General features: G+C 40.0%; 3 protein-coding genes and 1 long non-coding RNA gene across 5 annotated transcripts; 2 read left to right on the top strand and 2 right to left on the bottom strand.

The window, feature by feature from the left end:
- Window positions 1–434: 434 nt before the first annotated feature.
- On the top strand, window positions 435–25295 carry LOC123472496 (DNA repair protein REV1-like). The gene is given in 11 exon segments (XM_045174084.1): window positions 435–526; window positions 612–770; window positions 834–938; window positions 941–1478; window positions 1545–2020; window positions 2084–2306; window positions 2309–2457; window positions 2523–2615; window positions 24687–24815; window positions 24871–25054; window positions 25116–25295. Coding segments are annotated over 10 exon segments (2106 nt in total). The 5' UTR covers window positions 435–526; window positions 612–716; the 3' UTR covers window positions 25271–25295.
- Window positions 4978–7612, bottom strand: LOC123472498. Of its 2 annotated transcripts, XM_045174087.1 has the most exons (4): window positions 6163–7610; window positions 5828–6083; window positions 5173–5759; window positions 4978–5088 (listed from the first exon to the last, which is right to left on the bottom strand). In XM_045174087.1, the coding sequence occupies exons 2-4, from the start codon at window positions 5842–5844 to the stop codon at window positions 5057–5059; spliced, it is 636 nt and encodes a 211-aa protein (XP_045030022.1). In that variant the 5' UTR covers window positions 5845–6083; window positions 6163–7610; the 3' UTR covers window positions 4978–5056. The 2 variants fall into 2 exon arrangements, 1 of the variants encoding a protein (XP_045030022.1); XR_006646942.1 differs by having other exon boundaries at window positions 4978–5759; window positions 5828–6105; window positions 6163–7612.
- On the bottom strand, window positions 21259–22301 carry LOC123472499. Its single transcript, XR_006646943.1, has 2 exons — window positions 21449–22301; window positions 21259–21360 (listed from the first exon to the last, which is right to left on the bottom strand). It is a non-coding gene; the product is annotated as an uncharacterized LOC123472499 (long non-coding RNA).
- LOC123472497 (DNA repair protein REV1-like) lies at window positions 22528–24168 on the top strand. Its single transcript, XM_045174086.1, has 3 exons — window positions 22528–22765; window positions 22829–23473; window positions 23540–24168. Exons 2-3 carry the CDS (start codon window positions 22993–22995, stop codon window positions 24022–24024), a joined length of 966 nt encoding a protein of 321 aa, XP_045030021.1. The 5' UTR covers window positions 22528–22765; window positions 22829–22992; the 3' UTR covers window positions 24025–24168.
- Window positions 25296–27126: the final 1831 nt, after the last annotated feature.

The following is a 27126-nucleotide window of genomic DNA, read 5'->3' as shown; positions in this document are numbered from 1 at the left end:
TGCAGGGAAAAATTAAATGTCATTAAATTGTAGAAAAATGAATTGCAAATCATCTGAAACTAATTTTATTACTAAAACGTAGCGTTTTAAAGGTTAAAACAAAAAAATTGAAAACGCAAATTTAACAGACGGAGAACAAAAAACAGTTTTTTTGAGATATCTTAAAAAGTTTTGAATAAAAAAACTCGTAAATTTTTCTAAACTTGTAAACCCCCTCATTCTATTAACCCTAATTTTTTCAAGAAAATTCCTCTTATACGGCGAGAGAAACAATTTTTGTTTCAATTGCCCTGTGTCTCAATTGCCCCCACTCTCCTCTATCCACTATTTAATCGTAATATCTAGGTACTTCTAAGGTCGAACAGTCTCAATAATTTTCTTTATTGTAATTTTGAAGGTGATGGGTTTAGTTAGAAAACTCGGCAATGTGTTTTTTGTTGGCCCCCAAGGGCCCAAGTAGACACTTTTGAAAAAACGAACAATATAAACAGACGTCTCGTGGACGTGACCGCCAATACCATCCGAAGTGTACACACATAGAAGGCCAAGACTGCGGCATATATGGCCGCACTCGTGCACCTAAATACTACCAATACCAATACCAATCCGAAGTGTACACAAATCACGTCTTTTATTGAACTTTATGTGCCTTAATAAGCAGTGTTTCAACGTAAATGTTCATAGTTCACTCGGTTTAAGATTGTGATTTTCCAGTAATGGCTGGAAGAGGAAAAAGAAAATTAGGGGATGACAATGGGTTTGGAGACAAGGTGAGAAGGCAATTAGATTCAAAAATGTTATTTTAGTGTTAGTACTTTTACTACCTTTTGCAGGGAGGCTATATGGCAGCTAAAATATCAAAACTGGAAAATCAATATTTGAATGAGAAGTTCAATGAAGCATGTGAAGAAGAAAAATTAAGCAACATATTTTTGAATAAATTGCCATTTTTGTAAATGGTTACACCAATCCAACTGCTGAAGAACTGAAACGCATAATGCTAGCACATGGGGGTATTTATCATCATTATTATAATTCTCGAGCTACCACTCACATAATTGCCTCCAACTTATGTGATGGCAAAATCAAGAAACTTAAAGGGGATGAAAAATTTGTTAAGCCTGAATAGATTGTTGATTCTGTGAAAGCGCATTCGTTATTAGATTTGAAGCCATATCTGCTGTATACTGGACTAACATTAGATAAAGGACAACAAAAGCTGGGCATTGTTTCAATGGCGAAGAAAGAAGATGTCACCTACTGTGAAAATAGAAATGAAAGAGCAATGGTTACAGATTCAACTGAAAAAAATTCTGCTAGTGATATTAGGCAATCAAGAGAAATGAAGCGAGCGGGAGAAGACGATTTTTTGTCTGAATTTTACAAGCGCTCCAGGCTCCATCACATTTCTACCATGGGAGCTTTGTTCAAACGGCATGTGACGGAGTTGCGTGAAAAAAATAATGGAGTTTTCCCAGGTATAATTTTCCGATCTTTATTTCAAAGGAACTGCTGTGTTCTCTTATGGAATTTCTGAAATAAAGGGATGGAAAACATAGAAAATTGGAAAAAAACATCTGGGTACCAAGGGAGCCATAAAAACGAAGATACTGTGTTCATGCACATTGATATGGATTGCTTCTTTGTTTCGGTTGGGCTGCGGAACTATCCGTCCCTGGTGGGCAAACCAGTTGTCGTGACCCATGAAAAAGCTGATTCCAAGCCGCTCCCAAGACGTGAAGGCCGTAATCGGGAATATGAATTCGAATGCTATAAAGAACACTGGATAAAAAAATCAAAATTCTCTGAAAGTAACAATGCAGACGAAACGGAAGCTGGTCTTACAGATGTATTTCCCCGGCTACAAGATTTGGATGAAACATGTTCCATGTCTGAAATCGCTTCATGCAGCTATGAAGCTCGTGCAGCTGGTATTTATAACGGAATGTTCATGGGAGCAGCCTTGAAGTTATGTCCATCTCTCGTTGCGATTCCTTACGATTTTGAAGGATATAAGGAAGTATGGTGATATCATAGAGAATCCATCTTTTAGCCAATTCAACCAATTCTTTCGTGTTGACAGGTGTCCACTTTACTATACAATACTGTGGCTTCCTATACCCTGGACTTGGAAGCCGTCAGTTGTGATGAGTTGTATGCGGACATTACCACAGTTTTGCGACAAACTGGACTTACACCATCAGACTTCGCGACGCACTTGAAAGAAGTTATCTTCAGCAAAACACGGTGTAACGCCTCTGTCGGAATGGGCCCTAATATGCTTATGGCTAGACTCGCAACAAAAAAGCGAAGCCAAATGGACTATTTTATATTCAGAAGGGAGAAATGGTTGAATTTATGAAAAGTCACAAGATCGAAGACTTACCGGGTGTCGGAAGATCTATGGCTCATCGGTTTCATGCGTTAGGCGTCAATGCCTGTCTTGAGATGCAGCAGGTGGATATGGAAACCAAAAAGTGTGAAATTTAAATGTTCAAATCTTTTTCCCGTTTCAATTTCAGGTTACCTTAGGAAAGCTTCAACAAGAATTCGGCCAAAAGCAAGGGCAAACCTTCTATTATATGTGCCGAGGAGAAGATAAGCGCAGCCTAAAGGTAATTGAATTAAAAGATGTAGCAAAATTGAATTAGTTTAAAGTGGTTAATTGGTTCATTGAATTCAGGTTATATTTGACTGGAGCCACACCTGCACTTGAGATTTGGCTAAATTTACTCACAAGTCTACCCAAATGGAATGTCGACAAAAGTGTGCTTTATCTCCTTGACATATTGGCTAGAATCGCCTGGGCGAATTCTTCTGATATCCAAAGTTTTAATCGAATATTATCCGTTGTTCTCAAAGAATCAAGTAAAGTTCATCGGCCGTCCAAAGGTATCGTGTCACGCGTAGGTAATTGGGTGAGTGGATCATCTGAGGCTCTTGTTCAGTTGGATGCAACCGAATTGATTTCACCCACCCCTTCGCTGCCTTATCTGTCATGGATAGTCTTAGCAATGGAGATGGAACGCCAGTCTAAATTGTGGCAACATCTTATCATCGAATTGCAACCGGGCAAGGTAAAAAGCATCGAACAAGCTTTGAAATCCATTGCAGGATTTCTTAAAATTCCGTACATTGGTGTCCATCAACTTTGTTTGATCCGCTACGCGCAAATGGCATTGGAACTGAATCCAGACCACCCGCTTTTGCCGGTAATCATCCAACGTTTCTTCAGTCTGTATTTTGCTTGTTAGCAACCAAGAGAAACCCGATGCAGCAGATGGGCCTTTATTACCTTTTGGAACAAATGCTCTCGAACTGCAAGGCACTTTCATTGAGGTACGTTAGGTAGAAAGCTTTTTACTTGTTTTTTTAATCAATTGAATGATTTTGTCTTTCCTGAATGAAAACGAATGTAGTGAAGCAATTGAGCCAAAGCTCTGTTTCGTGTACGAAAGACTGCTAACTGTTTGGAATCTTACCTCGCCAAATCTCAGTCCTAAAAAGACAGCTGTGAAAGCAGAATGGTGTGAATTACTCGGCTCCTGGACTGAAGAAAACAAAAGTTGGTTATCAACAATTGGCCTGGGTAAAGCACCCAGACTGTCATCCAAGTATTGGAATTTTTTGCCTCTGGTATTCAATTGTAGTCTGGAAACTGTATCCTCTCTTTTGTTTACTTCTTGATAGGGGTCGCTGTTTGGCTCACGTCATATTGTGTTACTTGCAGCAATCTAAGATAGCTCTGGATCAGCTAGAGAGCAGATGGAGAATAAATCGTCCAAAATCTGGTCCCCTTATTATACTCTAATTCCTATCTTTCACGCTTAATTGTTAAGTAAAAACGCAGATATTTCATTATCGTTACCGTTTTTTTTTGGTCAAATAAGTAAAGTTTCATTGTTTTTGTAGTTTGATCGACAGTTGATTGTAAATTTTCTGTAAAAAATAACAACAACAAAAGTTTCTTAATCGCGTGATTTATGGGAAGAAATACAGGCCATCGAAGAAGTAGCTGAGTTTTTGTCACAGTTTTCGTGCCGTCGTTTGTTGGCTGCTACAGGTATTTCTGTCCAATTAAAATAAACAATTACGTTGAACGACTAACGTTCGCGAATTTTAAGGTGGTGTTCAACCCTTGCTGGTTTGAATATTGGGATTTTTTTTTCCTTTAATTTTTTTTCTGAATCTGTTTGCTTGGCAGCTTGGCTGATGACAGCTGGCTTGATGAGAAAACTAATATTTTTCCCTCATTCAGCATTGAATTTTAATCATAACGGGCAATTTTTAATGAATTTGTGTAGGTCAATTGTTTTTGAAAATTTTGGCTTTTTCGTTTTCTTTTAAAATACTCATAAATGTAGAAAACTAAAGTTTTTAATATAAACGTAGAAAACGGAGCGGCAGTACTGGCGCGGCTGTGCTGGTGCGCCAGCAACGCGTTGGTCCAATTAAAAAGGCATTGGCGCTATATCTACTAGCTTGCGTTTTATTCAAAAACGATATAATTAACGGAAAAACTAATCTTCCAACCTAAATCGGCTTTTATTTTTGAGTATAACGTGTGTGTTTTATCGAATTCTAAGAGGTGTCAATTTTTGCAGATTTTGGCAAAAATGAGAAGGCTATACCCTTCCCACTTTGTCATTTTTGGCTAAATTTAAGATTTAGTAAAAAATACATGATTCCGATTCAGGCCAAAAATGGAAAAGTGGGAAGGGTATAAGCCTTCCCACTTTCGTCAAAATCAGCGAAAAACGACATCTCATGGAATTCGACAAAAATCCCACGGCATAATCCAAATTGAACGCTGATTTCGATTAAGTCGGTCTTAAAATATCGGGCTCAATTAATCAAGTAAATGGGGCCCGTAAAAGAAGCAGGCCAAACAGGAATGGTGGCTATTACTAATTATGGGAAAAGAACTTCAAAAATCTTTTGAATGAACACAGTTTTTGTGGATAAAAAGAAAATGTATTTGTGTGAATTCTTTTTATTGAAATCGATTTAAAAATTAAACACGAAATCAAAAAGCGTTGCATCAACCAAACTGGATTTATAGTGTGTCGGTTAAGATATCCGGAATCACTGGATTAGTGAGCCAAGAAAGAACGTTTGCTAGATGTATTTGTTGATTTTCGTTCATAGAAGTCATGAGAGTTTCTAGTATACCTTGCATTTCTGCAGATGCTGTTCGAGCGTTGATTATCTCCATGAGCTGTATCCAGGCTTCCAAATAATTTTCCCAGTACTGAAAGACTAAAGAAAAAAATCCATGACATGAATTATTCCTAGCCTTCATAGATAGCTTAAGAAGCGCAATATCATTTCTGATATCTCCTCCCTTTGAGAGGTAATTAGAATCACACTTTTGCTCTGAAATCACGTGTTTTAAATTATCAAAAGCATCGAGAGCCGTTGATGTAGATTGATTCTTCTCGTCGATTAGAAAATTCCGCAGAGACGGAGCCACGTACTTGGTGAGGCAACCGAACAAAATGCAACCAAGACCAAAACCTACGTTTACATTATAATCTTGACTGGTTAGGAGAAAAACTTGGTTCTCGATTGCTCCTCTATATTCACGCATAATCAAGAAGTTGTAGATGACTTGCACTTTGACGGCGGCCTCCGGGTTGCCAATACTGAGACACAATGTCCTCCAGACGGAGGTGTACTGCTTCCAGTATTCGCTTAGTGATAGATATTTCAGATGACATATATCGTTGCGCGCGTTGATAGCTTTCCTAAACGTGGCACTGGTAATAGAATAGGACGCGTCAAGAAAGTCAGCCATTCTTTTGCGGTTAATGTCAATTCTTCTTACCATTTTCGCATAGTCATAGTCAATAGTGGCGGGTAACAGTAAGCCGTTGTCGCATAGAAATGCTTTAAGCGCTGGTGTGACTATGTGCGTTAAACAAAAGAAAAGGATGATCGCAATTTGATTGGCTTCATCCAAATTAACTTCCGATGATATTGGTTGGATTGATCGGGGCGGGGACATCGCAGACTCTTTCAATTTATGTTCTGGTATGCTTACTGACGTCCTTCTCGATGATGTCTCGTTACGGTAACCATTTCTAGTTTGAACCATTTTTAATTCTATTCTTAGTTGTTGATAAAGCACAGTAATTAACTTTATTACATAAATATATTCACCTTTCATCGAAAATGTTCCATGTCAATCTACCGGCGTGTTCCTTTTTCTTCGTAAATTCGTTTTCAGGAAGCAAGTTTCAGGAAAGATATAATGTTTTTAGAAAAATATTAACGCCGCGATTTTTTTGAAACATTGTTCAGACACATCCTAACAACTTTCCTAAAAAAGTGAAGAATGAAATAAATTATTATACTGCAATATGCTTCTTGTCCGTTTTTTGTGTGTGCCCGATTGGTTCATGTACAAAGGCATTTTAGTTCCAATATCGGCCGCAGGGCGTATACTCCGAAGCAATCGCTCACCTCGCCTTACCTAGTCCCCAATAGGTCAATGGCACAACTCTTTATAGAATACTGTTTTTTGACGTTGACATATAAAGAGAATCAAAGTTAAATTATTTAGTTCTCTGCTTCACTTCTTCGCTTATGAATTGTTGATCAAAAGTTACGTTTTAGAAATGTTAACCACACCTACTGTACCACTCATCATCTGCCTGCCAATCAGCCGAGGAGGCTGAATCCTGCGTAGACGTAGGTTAGGAGGCAAATAGGTGAATAGCATAACTCTTTTTATAAATCTATTAATTAGCGTATCATCTTTGAATGTTGACAGATAAGAAGAATGAAAGTTTCCGAATATAGTTCACTTTTTCGTTTTCAAGTTTGTGATCTGAGGTTACGTAAAAAAACAGTTAAATCCACCAATCACTCATCTGGTCGCCAATGGTGTTTTACCATCAAAATTCACTGTATAAAAGGGTTGATAACTCATTTTAAGGCAAGGTAGGGAAAGCTGGTGACTAAGCAGTTGCGGGAAATCCCACAATTGTATAGTACAAGAGGCGAATGGAATGTGCAGTTAAAGGTAAGGCTGGTGGCGAGATCTGCGCGCAAAGCACCTGTAATTGCACATTCCATTCCTAAGCCGGCTTGAATACGCAATTTAGTCCCATCGCGTTGCATGTGTGCTGTAGGAGGCGTCGCAGAGCTGGCTAGACTTCTTGATCGTCCAGATGGCCTAGGACTGGAAACAGATGCGAGAATGTCTGTGATCATTTCTGTGAGGATGGTCCCCCATCCAATATTGTGATATTCGTGAGTATACTCCCGTGGTATACGCACAATATGATGGTATATCACGTGAAATGTGAGAACATTTAAGCTGGAAGAAACCTCCGCTAGGTACAGATTCTTCTGGGTCAGGTTACTGAAGAAACTTCGGGTGGGGGATACCCGATGTTTCCGACTACTCCTGTGACGATTACTACATACACACCACGATGGTACTCGATTGCTGCTAGTCAAGTCACACTATGCGGCCCCTACCGAAAATATTTGATTTATTTTTGAAACGGAGTTTTTGCTTAAATTAGCATATGAAACGCGATTCGAAACTGTTAAAACCGTATTTCTGAAAAACCATGTAGATTTTCACGTGTTTGCCATGCTATACGGTCATAATAGAAAAAATCAAATAAAAAACGTGAATCTCATCTCATCAAAAATCGATATTTTGATTTCCAGTAAAAACATGTCGGGTATGAGATTTTACTTTTTTTTTTGCGTTTAACTTCGTTGATGAACTCCAAATGATAAAGTCCGATTACCTGAAAATGTCAACGTACTCTAAGTGTTATCGGAAAAGTCGAGAAACGGAATTTTTGTTTAAATTAGCGGATGCGAATTGCATTTACTGTTCAAATAAAATAAAAAAAACCATGTGGATTTTTCACGTGAATTAATTCGTGGATTGGCATAAGGTAGTCGAAGTCTACTCCTTACAGTTTTCCAATAAAAAAATCCAATAATAAAAATTAAAATCTCATATCTGACTTTTTTTAAGTCTTAGCAAGACTAAAAAAAACAAGAGGTTAATTATCGTAATAACGTTGAACTGGCAGACCATTCAGGAGGATAATCACCAGCGTCTGCATTCGTTGTCCGCAGAATAAAAATGGCGAACGTATCAATGTACCAACATGGTCGCGCACTATCTCGTCTATGCTTTGCGACGAATCGCGCAGTCACTTTTTCTACTGAGGAAAGTCGACTCTTATCGATTGTCTATAAGAGTCGACTTCTCCATTAGTGTGCCTTTTTGAATGCTAGGTTGAATTTTTGCTTTTTCTACTGAGGACAAGTCGACTCTTATCGACTGTCTATAAGAGTCGACTTCTCCATTAGAGTGTGCCTTTTTGAATGCTAGGTTGAATTTTTGCTTTTTCTACTGAGGACAAGTCGACTCTTATCGACTAGTCTATAAGAGTCGACTTGTCCATTAGAGTGCGCCTTTTTTAATGCTAGCTTGTATTTTTGTACTGATTATTGTATTTACTTGTTTGAATGTAGGGTTTGAATGTAAAACGTTTGCAGAATAAATATATTTTAAATTCTCGTGTGTATTTTTTATGAACGGTTGATTTTAAAGGTAAATTTAATAAAGGTGATACTCTCACTTGGTGCTGGACTAGTGATGCTTAGGATACATTACAAAAGTGGTACAGGAATATACATAACTGAAGCTTTATTTAATTAAAACGTAAACAGCATTTGTTAATATATATTTAGATCTAATTTAATCTAGATTGTGCGAAAAGTTGCTCGCTAACCAATGGACAAAGTGGTAATCGACTCTTATTGACTAGTTGATGCTTATAGAGTACTCGATGCTTATGGACTAGTCGATGCTTATGGACTAGTCGATGCTTATGGACTAGTTTGTATTCTGTTAATTGTTTATAATTATTATATCAAACTTTTTAACTATGGAAATACGGAATATTTTTTAAATAATCTTTGGTAATTTTATAAATTGATGTTAATTTATTAATTCTGGAACAACTCCTTTCCGTTGCTCTTGGCAAAAACCATTGACGGACCTTGAACTTTGGCAACTCGGCAACTCTGCATCGATCATCAAGAATTCAAGAGTAATAAAAATATTACAAACTCATTAGAGAGATAATAAAAAATCGCTTAAAGTATTTCCGAATCATAATGGAAGATGAAAATGCTGATGATGAAATAGCCTCAAATGAAAGAAACCTGAATAAAAAATTAATTAAAAGAGGATTTCAACAACCAGAAATCAGTCGGTACATTAAAGATGTTTCTTCTGCCAATTACAACACCAACAAGCACCGAATGATTCGAATCATGTTTATTGTAATGAAATTAAAGCTGGAACATAATTTACATAATACGAAATAATCTACTTTAAAAAACTAGGCTAACCAGCTTGCCAGAGACGCCGGTGTTGAATTACTCATTTTTGGGTATTTCCCAAATGTTACTGTGGGAAGTTGTGCAGCATGGGCATTTGGTGAAGAGACTAAAAATATTGTTACGAAACCAACAGCCAAATCATTTCTTAAACATTGGGAGAATGTTTTTTCATTAAAAGAAGGTATATTGTGACAAATTTGTTATTTAATTATAGTGAGATAATAGAATTTTTCTCCTAGATATTGTTGCGGGCCCGCCATCTCGGCCTAACCGCTAGAAGGCCTAGGCCGTTTATGCTTGATTATTGTATCGCCAGATGGGGCGACCCCCCTTTTTTCCCTCACCCTTTTTTTGCACACACTCTCGGCCGAAGACAAACGGCGAGGGTGTGTGGCAGTTGTTCTTTGGCTTTGATTCAAGAGGGAGCTCTGACGGTGGTCTGTCTGGCTGCCCCTCGCGGTAAATACATTGTTGGATAGTTCCTTAAGTAGCGTACGTCTCAATTCTTTAGTTCAGTTTCTTGTTAAACCGTAACATTTGGTGTCAGAAGAGGGATAAGAGTCATAGAACAGTTTAACACTCTCAAAAGTGTTAAACTACTCTTGAACGCTTACCCAAATTTATTTATTTATTTATTTATTCGTTTTTTTTGTTTTTTTTGTTTTTTTTGTTTTTTTTTTCTGTTATAAATTTATCAAAATTAATCACATATGTGTAAACTGTGTCCTGTAAATTGTGCTAGTGTACCATAACGGGAGATTTGACGGTTTTTTGGCGGCTAGTGGATCGGTCGCCATTAGAAAAACACGTGGTGCGGGTCTGCTGGAAAAGTTGTCAGACCACATTTTTTTTTATTTTTTTATTTATTTATTTTTTTATTTATTTTTTTTTTTTTAATTTTTATATTAACATTAATTATTTTATTTTTTTCTACCTCCTCCTTTCTCCTCCTTCCTTTCTTGTGACGCAGAGCTAAAACCTGGCAAGCGGGTAAAACGGTCAAGAAAGCGTAGGAGATTGCGTGGGGAATTTGGCTTTGTTTTTTTGGTGTGAAGTTATTCGGCTACTCCATGAAGGGTGGTCTGTCAGGCTTTGCTGCATGCCTCCAAAAAAAGAACTGAAAGGGGGTTTGGATCGTCCTAGCTACCACATAAGAACACGTAATTCGGGGCAATCCGAGAATACGCATTCACTGGGGACGCCGACACTTACGGTAAGATTAGTAGCACCGATTGCTACTTCACCGAGTGGTAGAGTTTCTTTTGATTTGTCTCCGATTGAAGAAAAACCAAATTCTGAACCAGAAACGCAGGATCAGAGTGAAGCCATGGATCCCGCTTTGACCGCCGCTCTTGCTGACTTTACGGCCAGTATTACTCAAAAGCGTGCTCAGCAACAACAACAGCACAATCAGTTAATGGCAGTCTTACGCGATCAGTTAGTAGAAAATACAGCTCTAAGGCAATTGGCTGCTAATCAGGTGGAGCAACAACTACAAGTCCAGATAGATGGGAACAACAGACTTTCTTCATCCGCAGTAGCCACAGTCCCTATGTTTGAGGGTAAGCCAGACGAAAACGGAGCAGATTGGATTGAACGAGTCAACCAAGTTGCGGAGGCCGAGCACTGGGACGACGCCAGGCGTCGGCAGGTGGCAATACGTAGGATAGCCAGCACGGCACTCCAGTGGCACGTACAGACGGGCCACGAAATGCTCGAATGGGACGATTGGTCGGCTGCTTTAGCATTTAATTTTACGCTCCGCGTCCCGCCGGCTGAATGGTATCGACTGGTGGAAGGACGGGTTCAGCAGGTTGGAGAATCAGGCATCGCATATACGCTGGCCAAAGCAAGTATTTTTCGTATGGCACCACACGTCTTGACTGAACAACAGAAAGTATCCTTTTTAATCAATGGCCTTAACCGTTGGGAACATGTGGCAGCCATGTTAAACAACGCTCCAGATTCCGTGGCTGCTTTCATGGATAGAATTCGAGAGGTAGAAGATCTAGGTGTGTCGTCACGAAGGGGTATAGCGCCCCCAGGATTTTCAGGAATTCCATCATCTCAGCCACAAAATCTACATTATCCTCAGCAGCAGCTCCAGCCTCATCAACCCCTTGGTCTCAGGTATCAAGACAATGCCGTCCCACCACCCCAGCAGCCGGATATTAGTGCGGCTTTGATGGCATTCTCAGGTACAATATCGCAACTTACAGCTAAGTTGGAAAGACTCACACTTCAGAACAACAGAGGATCGCAACATCCAACGGGAGCCCCAGCGGGCTTTCAGCATAGACAGGGTCCCCAGCGCTGCTTCAATTGTAACGGAGTGGGGCACTTGCGACGCTTTTGTCCACAGGCTCAGGGAAACGGATTAGGCCCGCGGGCACTTCCTCCACCGCCGTAGAAAAAGGTTATTTTTCTTCGCCCCTTTCAGAAATACAATTACCACTTATTAAAATCTGGATAAAATCTGTGGGGGAGGTATTGGCCTTAGTCGACACCGGGGCGAGCGTAACAACAGTAAAAAGTAAAACGATTCTTAATTCTTTCAAACTAAATAATAGTAAATCTTTGGTCATTTTACGTGGAATAGACAATCGGGTCGTCCATATTATTGATGAAATCCCGTTAGAAATTCATTGGTCCGGGACAAAAGTAGAAATTGAGAAAGTAGCAGTCGTAGAATCAGCCCCTTTTGCTGTCATTCTAGGTGCTGATTGGATAGTGCAGAGTAGAACGAGTTGCATAGTTCAGGAGGGTAAAATCGTACCAATCGCATTTAAAGACGAGAGTGGAGCAACTAAAAGAAAAACAGAGTTAGACGTAAAATCTTTAAATGCGGGGGGAGGACGAATTAGAGTTGACAGACAAAACTGGAGGGGAAAACGAACCAATTATAGGCGACGACATCGTCGAGCATATTTCAAGAAATTTGCCCAACCGCTCATGGAAGAGCGGTACGGTTTCGTTCAAACCGTCGAAATTGGTATGTATCCCGCAAGATTCCATGCTTTTTGTGTATGGGAAAATTCCAATTAACTATTCAGGGACGGTCATCGTTAAAAACACTTGTTCTAGGCACCCCGAAAAATCGTGGATAATCCCATCTTGTTTGGTCACGGTAACAGACGGTAAACTAAAAATTCCTGTCGTGAATCTCAGTCAGAAGACGTTAAGACTACGTCGGAGTGAGCTGGTCGCGCAAGTCAGTCTAGATTTTGAATTCCAGGTGTCCGTAGTGAAAAATGGCGTGCCAGAACCGGAGCCATCGGCCGTAACATGCGTTGCGTTACAAGCGAAGGAAATACCCAAGATCCGATCGGAGATCAAGATGGGTGACGGCCTTTCTTTGGCAGAGGAAAGGGAAATCCTTAATTTGCTCGCTAAACATTGCCAATGTTCCCCATCTGGAGTAGACAAAATTGGATGTACAGGTGACGTTGAACACACTATCCAGACCGGTGAAGCTAACCCTGTTTTCTGCCAGCCTTATAGGGTATCTAAATTCGAACGCGATCTCATCAACGAAAAAGTGGGCGAAATGCTTCGAGATGGCATTATTCAACCTTCCCAAAGTCCTTGGTCTTCACCCGTGGTTCTCGTCAGAAAAAAATCAGGAGATCATCGGTTTTGCGTGGACTATCGGCGATTGAACGCCGTCACGAAAAGGGACGTGTACCCCTTACCTAGGATGGATGACGTTTTCGATTGTTTGGCTGGAGCCAAGATTTTTTCGTCCCTCGACTTAGCCAGCGGCTATTGGCAAGTTTCGGTTGCAGATAGTGATCGCTACAAGACAGCGTTTGTGACCCCCGACGGCCTATTTGAATTTAAAAGACTACCGTTCGGTCTTGCAAATGCACCAGCTACTTTCCAGCGGCTTATGGATCGTGTACTAGGGCGACTAAAGTGGAAAATGTGCCTCGTCTATTTGGACGATATTTTGGTGTTCGGGAAGACATTTGGGGAACACCAGGAGAGATTGCAGCAAGTGCTCGTGGCGCTAGAAAAAGCCAATTTAACCCTCAATCTAAGAAAATGTGTGTTTGGAACGTCTCGGGTGAAACATTTGGGGCATGTTATCAGTGGGGAGGGAATTTGCCCCGATCCAGAAAAAGTCTCGGCGTTGACTGATTTCCCAGTCAATAATGTAAAATCTTTGAGAGCCTTTTTAGGCCTAGCTTCTTTTTACAGAAAGTTTATAGCGGATTTTGCGGCCATTGCACATCCACTACACGCCCTGCTGAAAAAGAATGCGAGATGGGATTGGGGAGAAACTCAGGAGAAGGCAAAAGGAACCCTTGTCAAGCGGCTATGCCACACGCCCGTCTTAGCCCACTTTGATGACAAGCTGGAGGTAGAAATCCAGACGGACGCGAGTTATCTCGGCCTGGGAGCCGTTTTGATGCAAACCGCCGAGAACGGGCCAAGACCCGTCGCTTTTATTAGCAGGCGTCTGACAGATGCGGAAGGTAGGTATCATTCTAACGAGTTAGAATGTCTTGCCCTTGTGTGGGCTTTAAAAAATTTCGATGTTACGTCTATGGACGTCCATTTCAAGTAAAGACTGATAATTCAGCTGTGAAGTGGTTATTTTCAAAAAAAGAGTTAGTAGGTAAATTTTCTAGGTGGGTTCTTGAATTGCAAGAATACGATTTTCACGTTGGGCACATAAAGGGTGCCGAAAATCCCGTAGCGGATGCTCTCTCACGGAACCCTGCCGTACCTCTAACGGTAACTGGGACCTCCATGACAGAACATCTTAGCTGCGTTCTAAAATCAAACAATTACTCAATGGCTGAAGTGGCGTATCTGCAACAAATTGATAGTCAGATCCGACCACTCTTTACTAACCTATCTACTAACCCAGACTCTGAATTTGTTTTATTTAAGGGGGTCTTATTTAAAAGAAATTCCATTGATAGAGGGCGGAAGTTTTTGTTAGTAGTTCCCTCCACTATGCGTAGAGAAATTTTGAGCCGTAACCACGACGACCCGACAAGTGGTCATTTTGGTATTGAAAAGACCCTTTCCCGATTGTCTGATCGTTTTTGGTGGCCACGAATGGCAAAACATGTTCGTAATTTTGTGTTGTCCTGTGTTCATTGTCAGTGTTTTAAGCACGTATCTCGTCCCCACGCCGGCCTTCTGGAGCCTATCCCCCCACCATCACACCCATTCCATACAATCGGCGTCGACCACTTGGGGCCGCTGAAGGAAACTGACGGAGGCAATGTGCACGTAGTCGTCGCCATCGACTACTTAACGAAGTGGGTCGAAGCAGAGGCTGTACCAACTACGGCAACAATTCATCTAGCCCGGTTCATCAAAAACCAAGTAATCAACCGACACGGCGTGCCGATTCGGATTATAAGTGATCAAGGCAGTGCGTTCACCAGTGCCGAGATGGACGAGGAGGTAAGGCTTTGGGGTGTAAAGCATGTCCTCGCTTCAGCGGAACACCCACAAACAAATGGACTTATCGAACGGATGAATAGGTCACTGACGTCCGTGCTTGCTGCTTACCTAAACCCAACCCATAACAACTGGGACAACTTACTTCCGGACGCGATTGCAGCCATTAACACCGCAAAGCAGTCGACCACAGAATATTCGCCATTCCAGCTCGTATATGGTCGTACACCTAATCACGCAGGTGACAACGCATTTGATTGGCCTAATGAGTGCCCAGAGACGCGTGAAGAGTTTCTGCGTCGTGTTAGTGCAATGCGCCGGGCAGTACGCCTAAAGATAACTTGCAAACAAAAAAATACAAGTGTTATACTGACAAACGTCGACGATCGGTAGCTCCCTTTAAACCGGGTGATACAGTGCTAGTGCGCCGAAACATAAAGAAGATTGGCTTATCAAAAAAATTTCTCCCTAAATTTGTCGGTCCATTCCAGATTGTGCGTCAAGTGTGCCCAACAACCTACCTCGTAGAAGACTTACCGGCCAAAAGGATACGGAAGAGGTGGAGGCGATTCAACGCTCACGTATGTCAACTCAAGTTATTTCGACTTAGAGTAGAGGAAGAAATTGACGATGAAGTTAGCGAGAATGAGGCCGAAGACGTTGATGACAGCGAAACTGGGTCTAGCACCATCATAAGCGGCCATGCGCGAAAAACTCAGGTGGTCCCGTCACCTGTGCTTACCCTGCCTCCTCCGATAGCGTCAATAACTCCGCCGCAACAACTGGAGCCCAGTACAACTAGGCATGGAAGAATCCGACAGAAGCCAAGATGGCAGCTTGATTACGTCATGGAAAAACCTTAGAAGCCTTGGCCGGTGTTGTCGAATTACTTGTCTTCCCTATTTTTTTTTTTTTGTTTTGTTTTTGTCTCTTTTTTTGTTTTTTTTTGTATTTTCCCTCCCAATTTGTGTCTTTTTTCTCCAATCCGTTGCAATTATTACCATGTAGCTTAATGTTATTATAATTGTCCTGTTGCTATTTAATTCATTTCCACGTGAATCAAATCCTATCGATGGAATTTAAGTTAAGGTGAGCTTCCGCCCAAGTCGTAGTAGCTCTATCTGGGGTAGTTAAGAGCAGTTCATTAGTTACTCTTCCCTTTCCTCGTACTTTCCTTCTTGTGTCTATAATCCCCTACTTGTCAGTCGGCGCGCCAATTCCATTCACACGTTGGCGTTGCTCATGAAGTGTTTTTCCTCTCTTGTCTCCTTTCTGTTCCTTTGTTTCAGTTGTTTGAAATATTTTTTTTTTGTTGTTTTTTTTTTTTTTTTTTTTCTCCTTTTTTTGCGTCTCGCTTGGCGCTAGAATATTAGAGAGAAATGCGCCTTTCATTAGCTGTGTTCAGTGTTTACTTTCTTGTATTTATGTTTTGTGTTGGTATGGAAAGTCGCAGGCAGAAAGCGAAACGCAGGTCAGGAAGGGCCGAATGTTGCGGGCCCGCCATCTCGGCCTAACCGCTAGAAGGCCTAGGCCGTTTATGCTTGATTATTGTATCGCCAGATGGGGCGACCCCCCTTTTTTCCCTCACCCTTTTTTTGCACACACTCTCGGCCGAAGACAAACGGCGAGGGTGTGTGGCAGTTGTTCTTTGGCTTTGATTCAAGAGGGAGCTCTGACGGTGGTCTGTCTGGCTGCCCCTCGCGGTAAATACATTGTTGGATAGTTCCTTAAGTAGCGTACGTCTCAATTCTTTAGTTCAGTTTCTTGTTAAACCGTAACAATATACGTCAAAATCCAGCCAAGGCCAATGTTGATGTTGACAATGAAGAACCACAAACTGAAAATGTTGACAATGAAGAACCACAAACTGAAAATGTTGAAAATGAAGAACGACAAGGTGAAAATGTTGATGTTGACAATGAAGATGATCCACAAACTGAAAATGTTGAAAATGAAGAACGAGAAGCTGAAAATGAAGAACCACAAACTGAAAATGTTGAGTTAAACAAAGAAAAAGAAGTTGTCGTTGTTCAAGTATCACTCAACGAAACAGACACAGCGGAAGTCAACAAGAACACCAAAACCGAAATTTTTAAACTGAGACGACTTAAAATTTGTACAATCAATTATTGTACACTGAAATAAAGAAAATTTCACCAATTTCGAGTATTTTTTCCATTGCATTTTATTCATTTGAGCATAAGGGATGGGTTGTAATTAATAAAGGTCGCGATTCTGGTTAGTTCGATACTACCAAAAAACTGTTATGGCGTATCTTATAATGGGAGGCGTTATAAAACCATAAAAGTCTCTAAAAAAATACTCTACCTATGGCTTGTATTAGTTTTTCATCAAATCGTGGTCTAATGGTGGAGCCGACAGGTTCACTTCGGCATAGTCAAATTTCCTATTTTACTCAAATGCTGTCGATTATCGACGATGTTAACGTCGGCTTCGAATCAATATATTATTAATTTTCATTTTATTAACTCCAAATTATGTTTATGAGAACTAAATCAATGAAATATAACGCCGCTATAACGTACAATTTATTTCCTTGTATAAATAGTTGATTGATAAATTAATTACAAAGATTTATTAAAAGATAACCTAGCCCTAAGTTTATTATCTCTTTGGAAAACCGCGTAAAAAAATGGCCGTCGCCATGCTCGTCGAGGATTGGTCAATAGACATTTACAAATTAAACATTTAAAAACATGTTATAAAATCCATTTCTTTGCATCAAAGCATTCTTCGTGACACAAGGATCACGAAAATATAAATATTTACTATGTTTATTAGTGTTAAATGGGCAAACGAAGAGCCCAAAGTCTCGGTGTGTAAGCTTGTCTCCCCCCCCCCTCTAATAATGTAAAAATTTTAATCATCAATAACTGCTACAATTGAAGTCGGAAAGTTTTTATTTTTACGGGAATCGTAAGATCTCGTTGAGCTCTTTCGATTTCTGTAAAATTTAATATCGAATATTTATAAGGAAAAAAATCTTTGAACATGAAAAACTTTTTCGGTTTTTCGATCTAGACTATAACTGGATCTAACCGAAAAGACGGAAAATAAAATTCTTGTTCGAAACTTTTTTCCATTCATATTTTTCGTATTAAATTTTACAGAAATCGAAAGAGCTCAACGAGATCTTTCGATTCCCGTAAAAATAAAAACTTTCCGACTTCAATTGTAGCAGTTATTGATGATTAAAATTTTTACATTATTAGAGGGGGGAGACAAGCTTACACACCGAGACTTTGGGCTCTTCGTTTGCCCATTTAACACTAATAAACATAGTAAATATTTATATTTTCGTGATCCTTGTGTCACGAAGAATGCTTTGATGCAAAGAAATGGATTTTATAACATGTTTTTAAATGTTTAATTTGTAAATGTCTATTGACCAATCCTCGACGAGCATGGCGACGGCCATTTTTTTACGCGGTTTTACAAAGAGATAATAAACTTAGGGCTAGGTTATCTTTTAATAAATCTTTGTAATTAATTTATCAATCAACTATTTATACAAGGAAATAAATTGTACGTTATAGCGGCGTTATATTTCATTGATTTAGTTCTCATAAACATAATTTGGAGTTAATAAAATGAAAACTAATAATATATTGATTCGAAGCCGACGTTAACATCGTCGATAATCGACAGCATTTGAGTAAAATAGGAAATTTGACTATGCCGGGAACCAAACTACGAACACCGTAGTTGAAAAGCCTGTCGGCTCCACCATTAGACCACGATTTCATGAAAAACTAATACAAGCCATAGGTAGAGTATTTTTTTAGAGACTTTTATGGTTTTATAACGCCTCCCATTATAAGATACGCCATAACAGTTTTTCGGTAGTATCGAACTAACCAGAATCACGACCTTTATTAATTACAACCCATCCCTTATGCTCAAATGAATAAAATGCAATGGAAAAAATACTCGAAATTGGTGAAATTTTCTTTATTTCAGTGTACAATAATTGATTGTACAAATTTTAAGTCGTCTCAGTTTAAAAATTTCGGTTTTGGTGTTCTTGTTGACTTCCGCTGTGTCTGTTTCGTTGAGTGATACTTGAACAACGACAACTTCTTTTTCTTTGTTTAACTCAACATTTTCAGTTTGTGGTTCTTCATTTTCAGCTTCTCGTTCTTCATTTTCAACATTTTCAGTTTGTGGATCATCTTCATTGTCAACATCAACATTTTCACCTTGTCGTTCTTCATTTTCAACATTTTCAGTTTGTGGTTCTTCATTGTCAACATTTTCAGTTTGTGGTTCTTCATTGTCAACATCAACATTGGCCTTGGCTGGATTTTGACGTATATCTAGGAGAAAAATTCTATTATCTCACTATAATTAAATAACAAATTTGTCACAATATACCTTCTTTTAATGAAAAAACATTCTCCCAATGTTTAAGAAATGATTTGGCTGTTGGTTTCGTAACAATATTTTTAGTCTCTTCACCAAATGCCCATGCTGCACAACTTCCCACAGTAACATTTGGGAAATACCCAAAAATGAGTAATTCAACACCGGCGTCTCTGGCAAGCTGGTTAGCCTAGTTTTTTAAAGTAGATTATTTCGTATTATGTAAATTATGTTCCAGCTTTAATTTCATTACAATAAACATGATTCGAATCATTCGGTGCTTGTTGGTGTTGTAATTGGCAGAAGAAACATCTTTAATGTACCGACTGATTTCTGGTTGTTGAAATCCTCTTTTAATTAATTTTTTATTCAGGTTTCTTTCATTTGAGGCTATTTCATCATCAGCATTTTCATCTTCCATTATGATTCGGAAATACTTTAAGCGATTTTTTATTATCTCTCTAATGAGTTTGTAATATTTTTATTACTCTTGAATTCTTGATGATCGATGCAGAGTTGCCGAGTTGCCAAAGTTCAAGGTCCGTCAATGGTTTTTGCCAAGAGCAACGGAAAGGAGTTGTTCCAGAATTAATAAATTAACATCAATTTATAAAATTACCAAAGATTATTTAAAAAATATTCCGTATTTCCATAGTTAAAAAGTTTGATATAATAATTATAAACAATTAACAGAATACAAACTAGTCCATAAGCATCGACTAGTCCATAAGCATCGACTAGTCCATAAGCATCGAGTACTCTATAAGCATCAACTAGTCAATAAGAGTCGATTACCACTTTGTCCATTGGTTAGCGAGCAACTTTTCGCACAATCTAGATTAAATTAGATCTAAATATATATTAACAAATGCTGTTTACGTTTTAATTAAATAAAGCTTCAGTTATGTATATTCCTGTACCACTTTTGTAATGTATCCTAAGCATCACTAGTCCAGCACCAAGTGAGAGTATCACCTTTATTAAATTTACCTTTAAAATCAACCGTTCATAAAAAATACACACGAGAATTTAAAATATATTTATTCTGCAAACGTTTTACATTCAAACCCTACATTCAAACAAGTAAATACAATAATCAGTACAAAAATACAAGCTAGCATTAAAAAAGGCGCACTCTAATGGACAAGTCGACTCTTATAGACTAGTCGATAAGAGTCGACTTGTCCTCAGTAGAAAAAGCAAAAATTCAACCTAGCATTCAAAAAGGCACACTCTAATGGAGAAGTCGACTCTTATAGACAGTCGATAAGAGTCGACTTGTCCTCAGTAGAAAAAGCAAAAATTCAACCTAGCATTCAAAAAGGCACACTCTAATGGAGAAGTCGACTCGAATAGACAGTCGATAAGAGTCGACTTGTCCTCAGTAGAAAAAGCAAAAATTCAACCTAGCATTCAAAAAGGCACACTCTAATGGAGAAGTCGACTCTTATAGACAGTCGATAAGAGTCGACTTGTCCTCAGTAGAAAAAGCAAAAATTCAACCTTGCATTCAAAAAGGCACACTCTAATGGAGAAGTCGACTCTTATAGACAGTCGATAAGAGTCGACTTTCCTCAGTAGAAAAAGTGACTGCGCGATTCGTCGCAAAGCATAGACGAGATAGTGCGCGACCAGCCTGCAATGTACTTGCTACCGTTTCACAAGTCCAGAATCAAATCATTAGATCTAATGGGATCTGCATCAAATGTCCGTATAAATTTTTACATTAGAAACAACATTTTAATTTTTAAAAATCATTTCTACTCCCTTCTCTCAATTTGATTGGCCACCTTAACAAAACGTTGAATCCGATGCGACAAACATACGCGCCGTCAGCCGAAAAAATTAAGTACGCAACGTGCCAAGTGAAATCGTCTTTCTAAACATTAATCGGAGACATTTTTCTTGGACTCTTCGTACTTAACATGATTGTCCTCTTAAGCCAAGCAACAAAATTCCATTTTTAATTTTGGCGGATTACTAAGGTTGGTTCCAAAAGACATTTACGTTTTTGGTTTTCTTTGTTAAGTAAGAACTAAAGGCTTAAGAGCAAAACGGAAAACTTGTTGATTTAAAAGTATTTTCTTCGTTACAGTGCAACAACATTTGAGAAAAAGAAACGAAATACAAGTGGAGGAAACTGGAGACAATCGACTTCCCCGATAAAACCTAAATTTAAGAATCGAAAGAAACCATTAAAAATAATTGCCGAATGATACAGAACGGTTTGGAATCGTTTAATTAGAAAAATTAATACTTTTGCGGCATCTTGATGAGGAAAGAAGCTTAGGGTGATTTTGAAAGGCATCAACGGTACGTGCACCTCGTTGCTTCCAAACAGAGATCAGGAAACTGGAACATCATGTTTTCGTAGTCTTTAGATTGACAAACGGCTTGGAAATTTTTCTTTATGAAATTAAGTGCTGCTCTTTTAACTTGTTTTGCATGTTTCTCATTCGCCCAGATAATCAACGGAATGACATTCTTTATTTCAATGCGTGACATGAGAATTTGAATACACTCCTCCTTCAGCTCCTGGATGTGATATCGATCGGCTACCTCAAAGATTATCTGAGCTGTGGAATCCGTCACTCGTGCCAATAGAAATTCTGCACATTTATTTTTCAGATCAGGAATATTGTACTTTTCAGCTGCTGCTATCAATGATTGAGCAATGGCTTCAGTCATCGCCACGGATGTCCGACCCGAGTAAATGTAGTGAAGCAACTCATAGAAAATGTCTCTTTCGATGTCTTTGATGACGACTTCACCAGTCTTTGATTCTTTCATGTTATGCCTGAACATGGCCGCAAAAACAGGGCTAGTAGCTGCAATAATGGAAATGTGACCACCGATCTTCTTCCCCAACGGGAAACAAAAATGAACATCACAGTTTGTTTGTTGAAGAAAAAGGTAGTCTGTTAAAATATTGCCGGCTTTCACTTCACTAATGCCGAAATTATTAAAATGAAGAAAAAACTTGAATGAAAACTTTCTCGAAGCAGGTGTAAAGGATACTTTTTCCCTGAGGGAAATTAATTTTTTTTTTATTTAAAAAAAATTAATTCATTAAACAATTTTTGTTTCAATTGCCCTGTGTCTCAATTGCCCCCACTCTCCTCTATCCACTATTTAATCGTAATATCTAGGTACTTCTAAGGTCGAACAGTCTCAATAATTTTCTTTATTGTAATTTTGAAGGTGATGGGTTTAGTTAGAAAACTCGGCAATGTGTTTTTTGTTGGCCCCCAAGGGCCCAAGTAGACACTTTTGAAAAAACGAACAATATAAACAGACGTCTCGTGGACGTGACCGCCAATACCATCCGAAGTGTACACACATAGAAGGCCAAGACTGCGGCATATATGGCCGCACTCGTGCACCTAAATACTACCAATACCAATACCAATCCGAAGTGTACACAAATCACGTCTTTTATTGAACTTTATGTGCCTTAATAAGCAGTGTTTCAACGTAAATGTTCATAGTTCACTCGGTTTAAGATTGTGATTTTCCAGTAATGGCTGGAAGAGGAAAAAGAAAATTAGGGGATGACAATGGGTTTGGAGACAAGGTGAGAAGGCAATTAGATTCAAAAATGTTATTTTAGTGTTAGTACTTTTACTACCTTTTGCAGGGAGGCTATATGGCAGCTAAAATATCAAAACTGGAAAATCAATATTTGAATGAGAAGTTCAATGAAGCATGTGAAGAAGAAAAATTAAGCAACATATTTTTGAATAAATTGCCATTTTTGTAAATGGTTACACCAATCCAACTGCTGAAGAACTGAAACGCATAATGCTAGCACATGGGGGTATTTATCATCATTATTATAATTCTCGAGCTACCACTCACATAATTGCCTCCAACTTATGTGATGGCAAAATCAAGAAACTTAAAGGGGATGAAAAATTTGTTAAGCCTGAATGGATTGTTGATTCTGTGAAAGGGCATTCGTTATTAGATTTGAAGCCATATCTGCTGTATACTGGACTAACATTAGATAAAGGACAACAAAAGCTGGGCATTGTTTCAATGGCGAAGAAAGAAGATGTCACCTACTGTGAAAATAGAAATGAAAGAGCAATGGTTACAGATTCAACTGAAAAAAATTCTGCTAGTGATATTAGGCAATCAAGAGAAATGAAGCGAGCGGGAGAAGACGATTTTTTGTCTGAATTTTACAAGCGCTCCAGGCTCCATCACATTTCTACCATGGGAGCTTTGTTCAAACGGCATGTGACGGAGTTGCGTGGAAAAAATAATGGAGTTTTCCCAGGTATAATTTTCCGATCTTTATTTCAAAGGAACTGCTGTGTTCTCTTATGGAATTTCTGAAATAAAGGGATGGAAAACATAGAAAATTGGAAAAAAACATCTGGGTACCAAGGGAGCCATAAAAACGAAGATACTGTGTTCATGCACATTGATATGGATTGCTTCTTTGTTTCGGTTGGGCTGCGGAACTATCCGTCCCTGGTGGGCAAACCAGTTGTCGTGACCCATGAAAAAGCTGATTCCAAGCCGCTCCCAAGACGTGAAGGCCGTAATCGGGAATATGAATTCGAATGCTATAAAGAACACTGGATAAAAAAATCAAAATTCTCTGAAAGTAACAATGCAGACGAAACGGAAGCTGGTCTTACAGATGTATTTCCCCGGCTACAAGATTTGGATGAAACATGTTCCATGTCTGAAATCGCTTCATGCAGCTATGAAGCTCGTGCAGCTGGTATTTATAACGGAATGTTCATGGGAGCAGCCTTGAAGTTATGTCCATCTCTCGTTGCGATTCCTTACGATTTTGAAGGATATAAGGAAGTATGGTGATATCATAGAGAATCCATCTTTTAGCCAATTCAACCAATTCTTTCGTGTTGACAGGTGTCCACTTTACTATACAATACTGTGGCTTCCTATACCCTGGACTTGGAAGCCGTCAGTTGTGATGAGTTGTATGCGGACATTACCACAGTTTTGCGACAAACTGGACTTACACCATCAGACTTCGCGACGCACTTGAAAGAAGTTATCTTCAGCAAAACACGGTGTAACGCCTCTGTCGGAATGGGCCCTAATATGCTTATGGCTAGACTCGCAACAAAAAAAGCGAAGCCAAATGGACTATTTTATATTCAGAAGGGAGAAATGGTTGAATTTATGAAAAGTCACAAGATCGAAGACTTACCGGGTGTCGGAAGATCTATGGCTCATCGGTTTCATGCGTTAGGCGTCAATGCCTGTCTTGAGATGCAGCAGGTGGATATGGAAACCAAAAAGTGTGAAATTTAAATGTTCAAATCTTTTTCCCGTTTCAATTTCAGGTTACCTTAGGAAAGCTTCAACAAGAATTCGGCAAAAGCAAGGGCAAACCTTCTATTATATGTGCCGAGGAGAAGATAAGCGCAGCCTAAAGGTAATTTGTTCTTTTGCTGCATCTTTTCTTAATTGGTTCCTTTGAAATCGTTGTAATCTAAAAATAAACTTCATAGACAGAGCACATCCGAAAATCCATTTCTGCCGATATTAACTATGGGATGCGTTTTGCAAATGACCAGGAAATGTACAAATTCGTTCAAGAGCTATCGTCTGAAGTTTCCGAAAGAATGGAAGAAATTCACGCAAGTATAAAAATTTTTGTGTATGGAATCATTTCAATATCAAATGTTCCCTCAGGTCAGAGGACGGCTCTTGACGTTAAAACTTAAAATTCGCGCAAAAGATGCTCCCGTCGAGACGGCTAAATTTATGGGTCATGGAGTGTGCGATAGCATTTCTCGATCAACAACGTTGGTAACAGCCAGCCATGAAACCAAAATCATAGAAAAGGAGGTTCAAATTCTTCTAAAGCAACTCAAAGGTGCTTTTTGTGTTTTTTAAATATTACTATATCACAACTAAACCCAGTTCTTATCTTACAGTTGATTGCTGTGAGTTACGTGGAATGGGTATCCAGTTTAGCAAACTTGTAGCTGATAATGTGTCAAAAGGCAAACAACCGAAACAAAATTCCTTACTGTCCTTCGTTGCACGTTCCAAAATATTTCCATCGGAAAATCTTGTAACAACAGTGTAATGTGTTGCAACCCCGCACCCTTCCGTCTTCCCCCCGCAGCTCTGTTTCACCCCTCAGTCGCCATTTAGTTGTCTTTCTGCGAAGGTCTCACCTTCACTCGACTCAGTTTAATACACTGGCGTGTATACAACGACTTGCTTGTTTCTCACGCCATTACATGGCGCAGTTGGAATTTTCGAACTGAAGTTCTCCGAGAAGTGCCCGTAAATTTGATGCAGTTTCCGTTTTTGTGCCGTTGGCAATCGTTCAACGTTCGCTAGCCACTCTTGCCGGTTGACTCAAGTGTTACGGGGCACCCACTCGTGTACATTTTCTGTTCGTGTTTGTTTCGCCCGTTTTGCTGTTTTTTTTTTTCTTGTGTGTGAAAAGAATCAAGCCTGGCGAAATTACTCTTGTTGAATTTATCTGTCTTTTGTGTCTCGCTCGTATTCGTTAGCTCGGTCGGTTCATCAACGTCCTTACCACGAGATTAGTTCACGGCGCCACCACTAGAGGCGCCGAATCACCACCGTGTATGAGCGAGCCGATCGACGTTTTCGACGGGGATTTTTTCTTCGGTTGGCTCTGGAGTCCTACAATGGCTGCCCCCGCTGCTGCCAACACGAGGCCTTTCCGGCCTTACGGCACTGCCCCTCCATTTGACATGGATGATTACAAAGACTCGTTTGAGATTTGGCACGCACAATGGGACATTTTCCTCGAGCTCTCCACCATCAACACGGCCCTCGACGCAGCCGACCAGCCACGATACAAGGCAAACGTCCTCAAGTCGTGCATGTCGAAGTCTACTCTCACAGTGCTCCTTACTTCCGGTATGTCGGCCACCGATCTTCAAGATCCCGACAAAATCATCACGGCGCTCCGGGATAGATGCAATGCCGGCCGTAACTGCCATGTGTGGCGCCAACAATTCTCGTCCCGCGTCCAACGAGACAAAGAAGCTATTGATGACTGGCTATGCGATCTGCGCTCTATCTCCAGCAAGTGCGAGTTTGGTGCCGACTGTTGTGCTGCTTGTGAACCCACCCGAATTCTGGGTCAACTCGTATTCGGCGTGCGCAGCGACGACGACAGGCGGAAGCTGTTAGAGCAAGGGCCCACTTTGAAATTGGATGATGCCATCAAGACGCTGCGCATCACGGAAGCTACTCGCAAACAGTCAGCTAATCTGAAAGGTAGTGACGCCAGTTCCATCTCGCGGATGTCTCAATCCACGTACAAAAAGAACAAAAGCAGCAATCAACAAAAGAAGGTTTCATTCGAGTCGAAAACGGATACACACTCGTCCGCTGCCAAGCGTGGTAGCGCATTGAAGGTCAGTGGTTGTTTCAACTGTGGTAGCAAGGAACACCACAAGAGGGCGGATTGTCCGGCATCCGGGAAAGAGTGTCACGCTTGTGGCAAAAGAGGCCACTTTTCGTCAGTCTGCAGCAAAGAGAAGAACAAGAAGTCGGGCGATGTACGCTCAATCAGCGTTCACTCCACTACAGTCGGTGCAGTCACAGCAGCCGAACTCGTCGATATCTGCGTCGCTCCGAAAAGTTCTTCAGGATCTACTGCCCAGGTGCGCTTCCTGCCGGACACAGGGGCTGAACTCGACGCCATCCCACGCGAAACGTTTCGCCGAGCCTTTCAAGGCGTCAAACTCGCGCCAGCCGCCTCTCCAGAGACCGCCACAGGATCGCCGATCGTGAACGATGGTACCTTCACTGCTACGCTCAACTGGAACGCAGACGATGATTCGAGACGGCCCATCACGGCAACAGTTCACGTTCTACAAGATCTTAAGCAGGCCGTGCTCTCCAAATCGTCTCAAAAGAAACTGGGTATGTTGCCTGAATCATACCCTCATGCTC

This window comes from Daphnia magna, linkage group LG5, assembly GCF_020631705.1.
Source record: "Daphnia magna isolate NIES linkage group LG5, ASM2063170v1.1, whole genome shotgun sequence".
Classification (NCBI taxonomy): Eukaryota; Metazoa; Arthropoda; class Branchiopoda; order Diplostraca; family Daphniidae; genus Daphnia; species Daphnia magna.
This window is presented reverse-complemented; position numbering and strand designations above follow the sequence as displayed.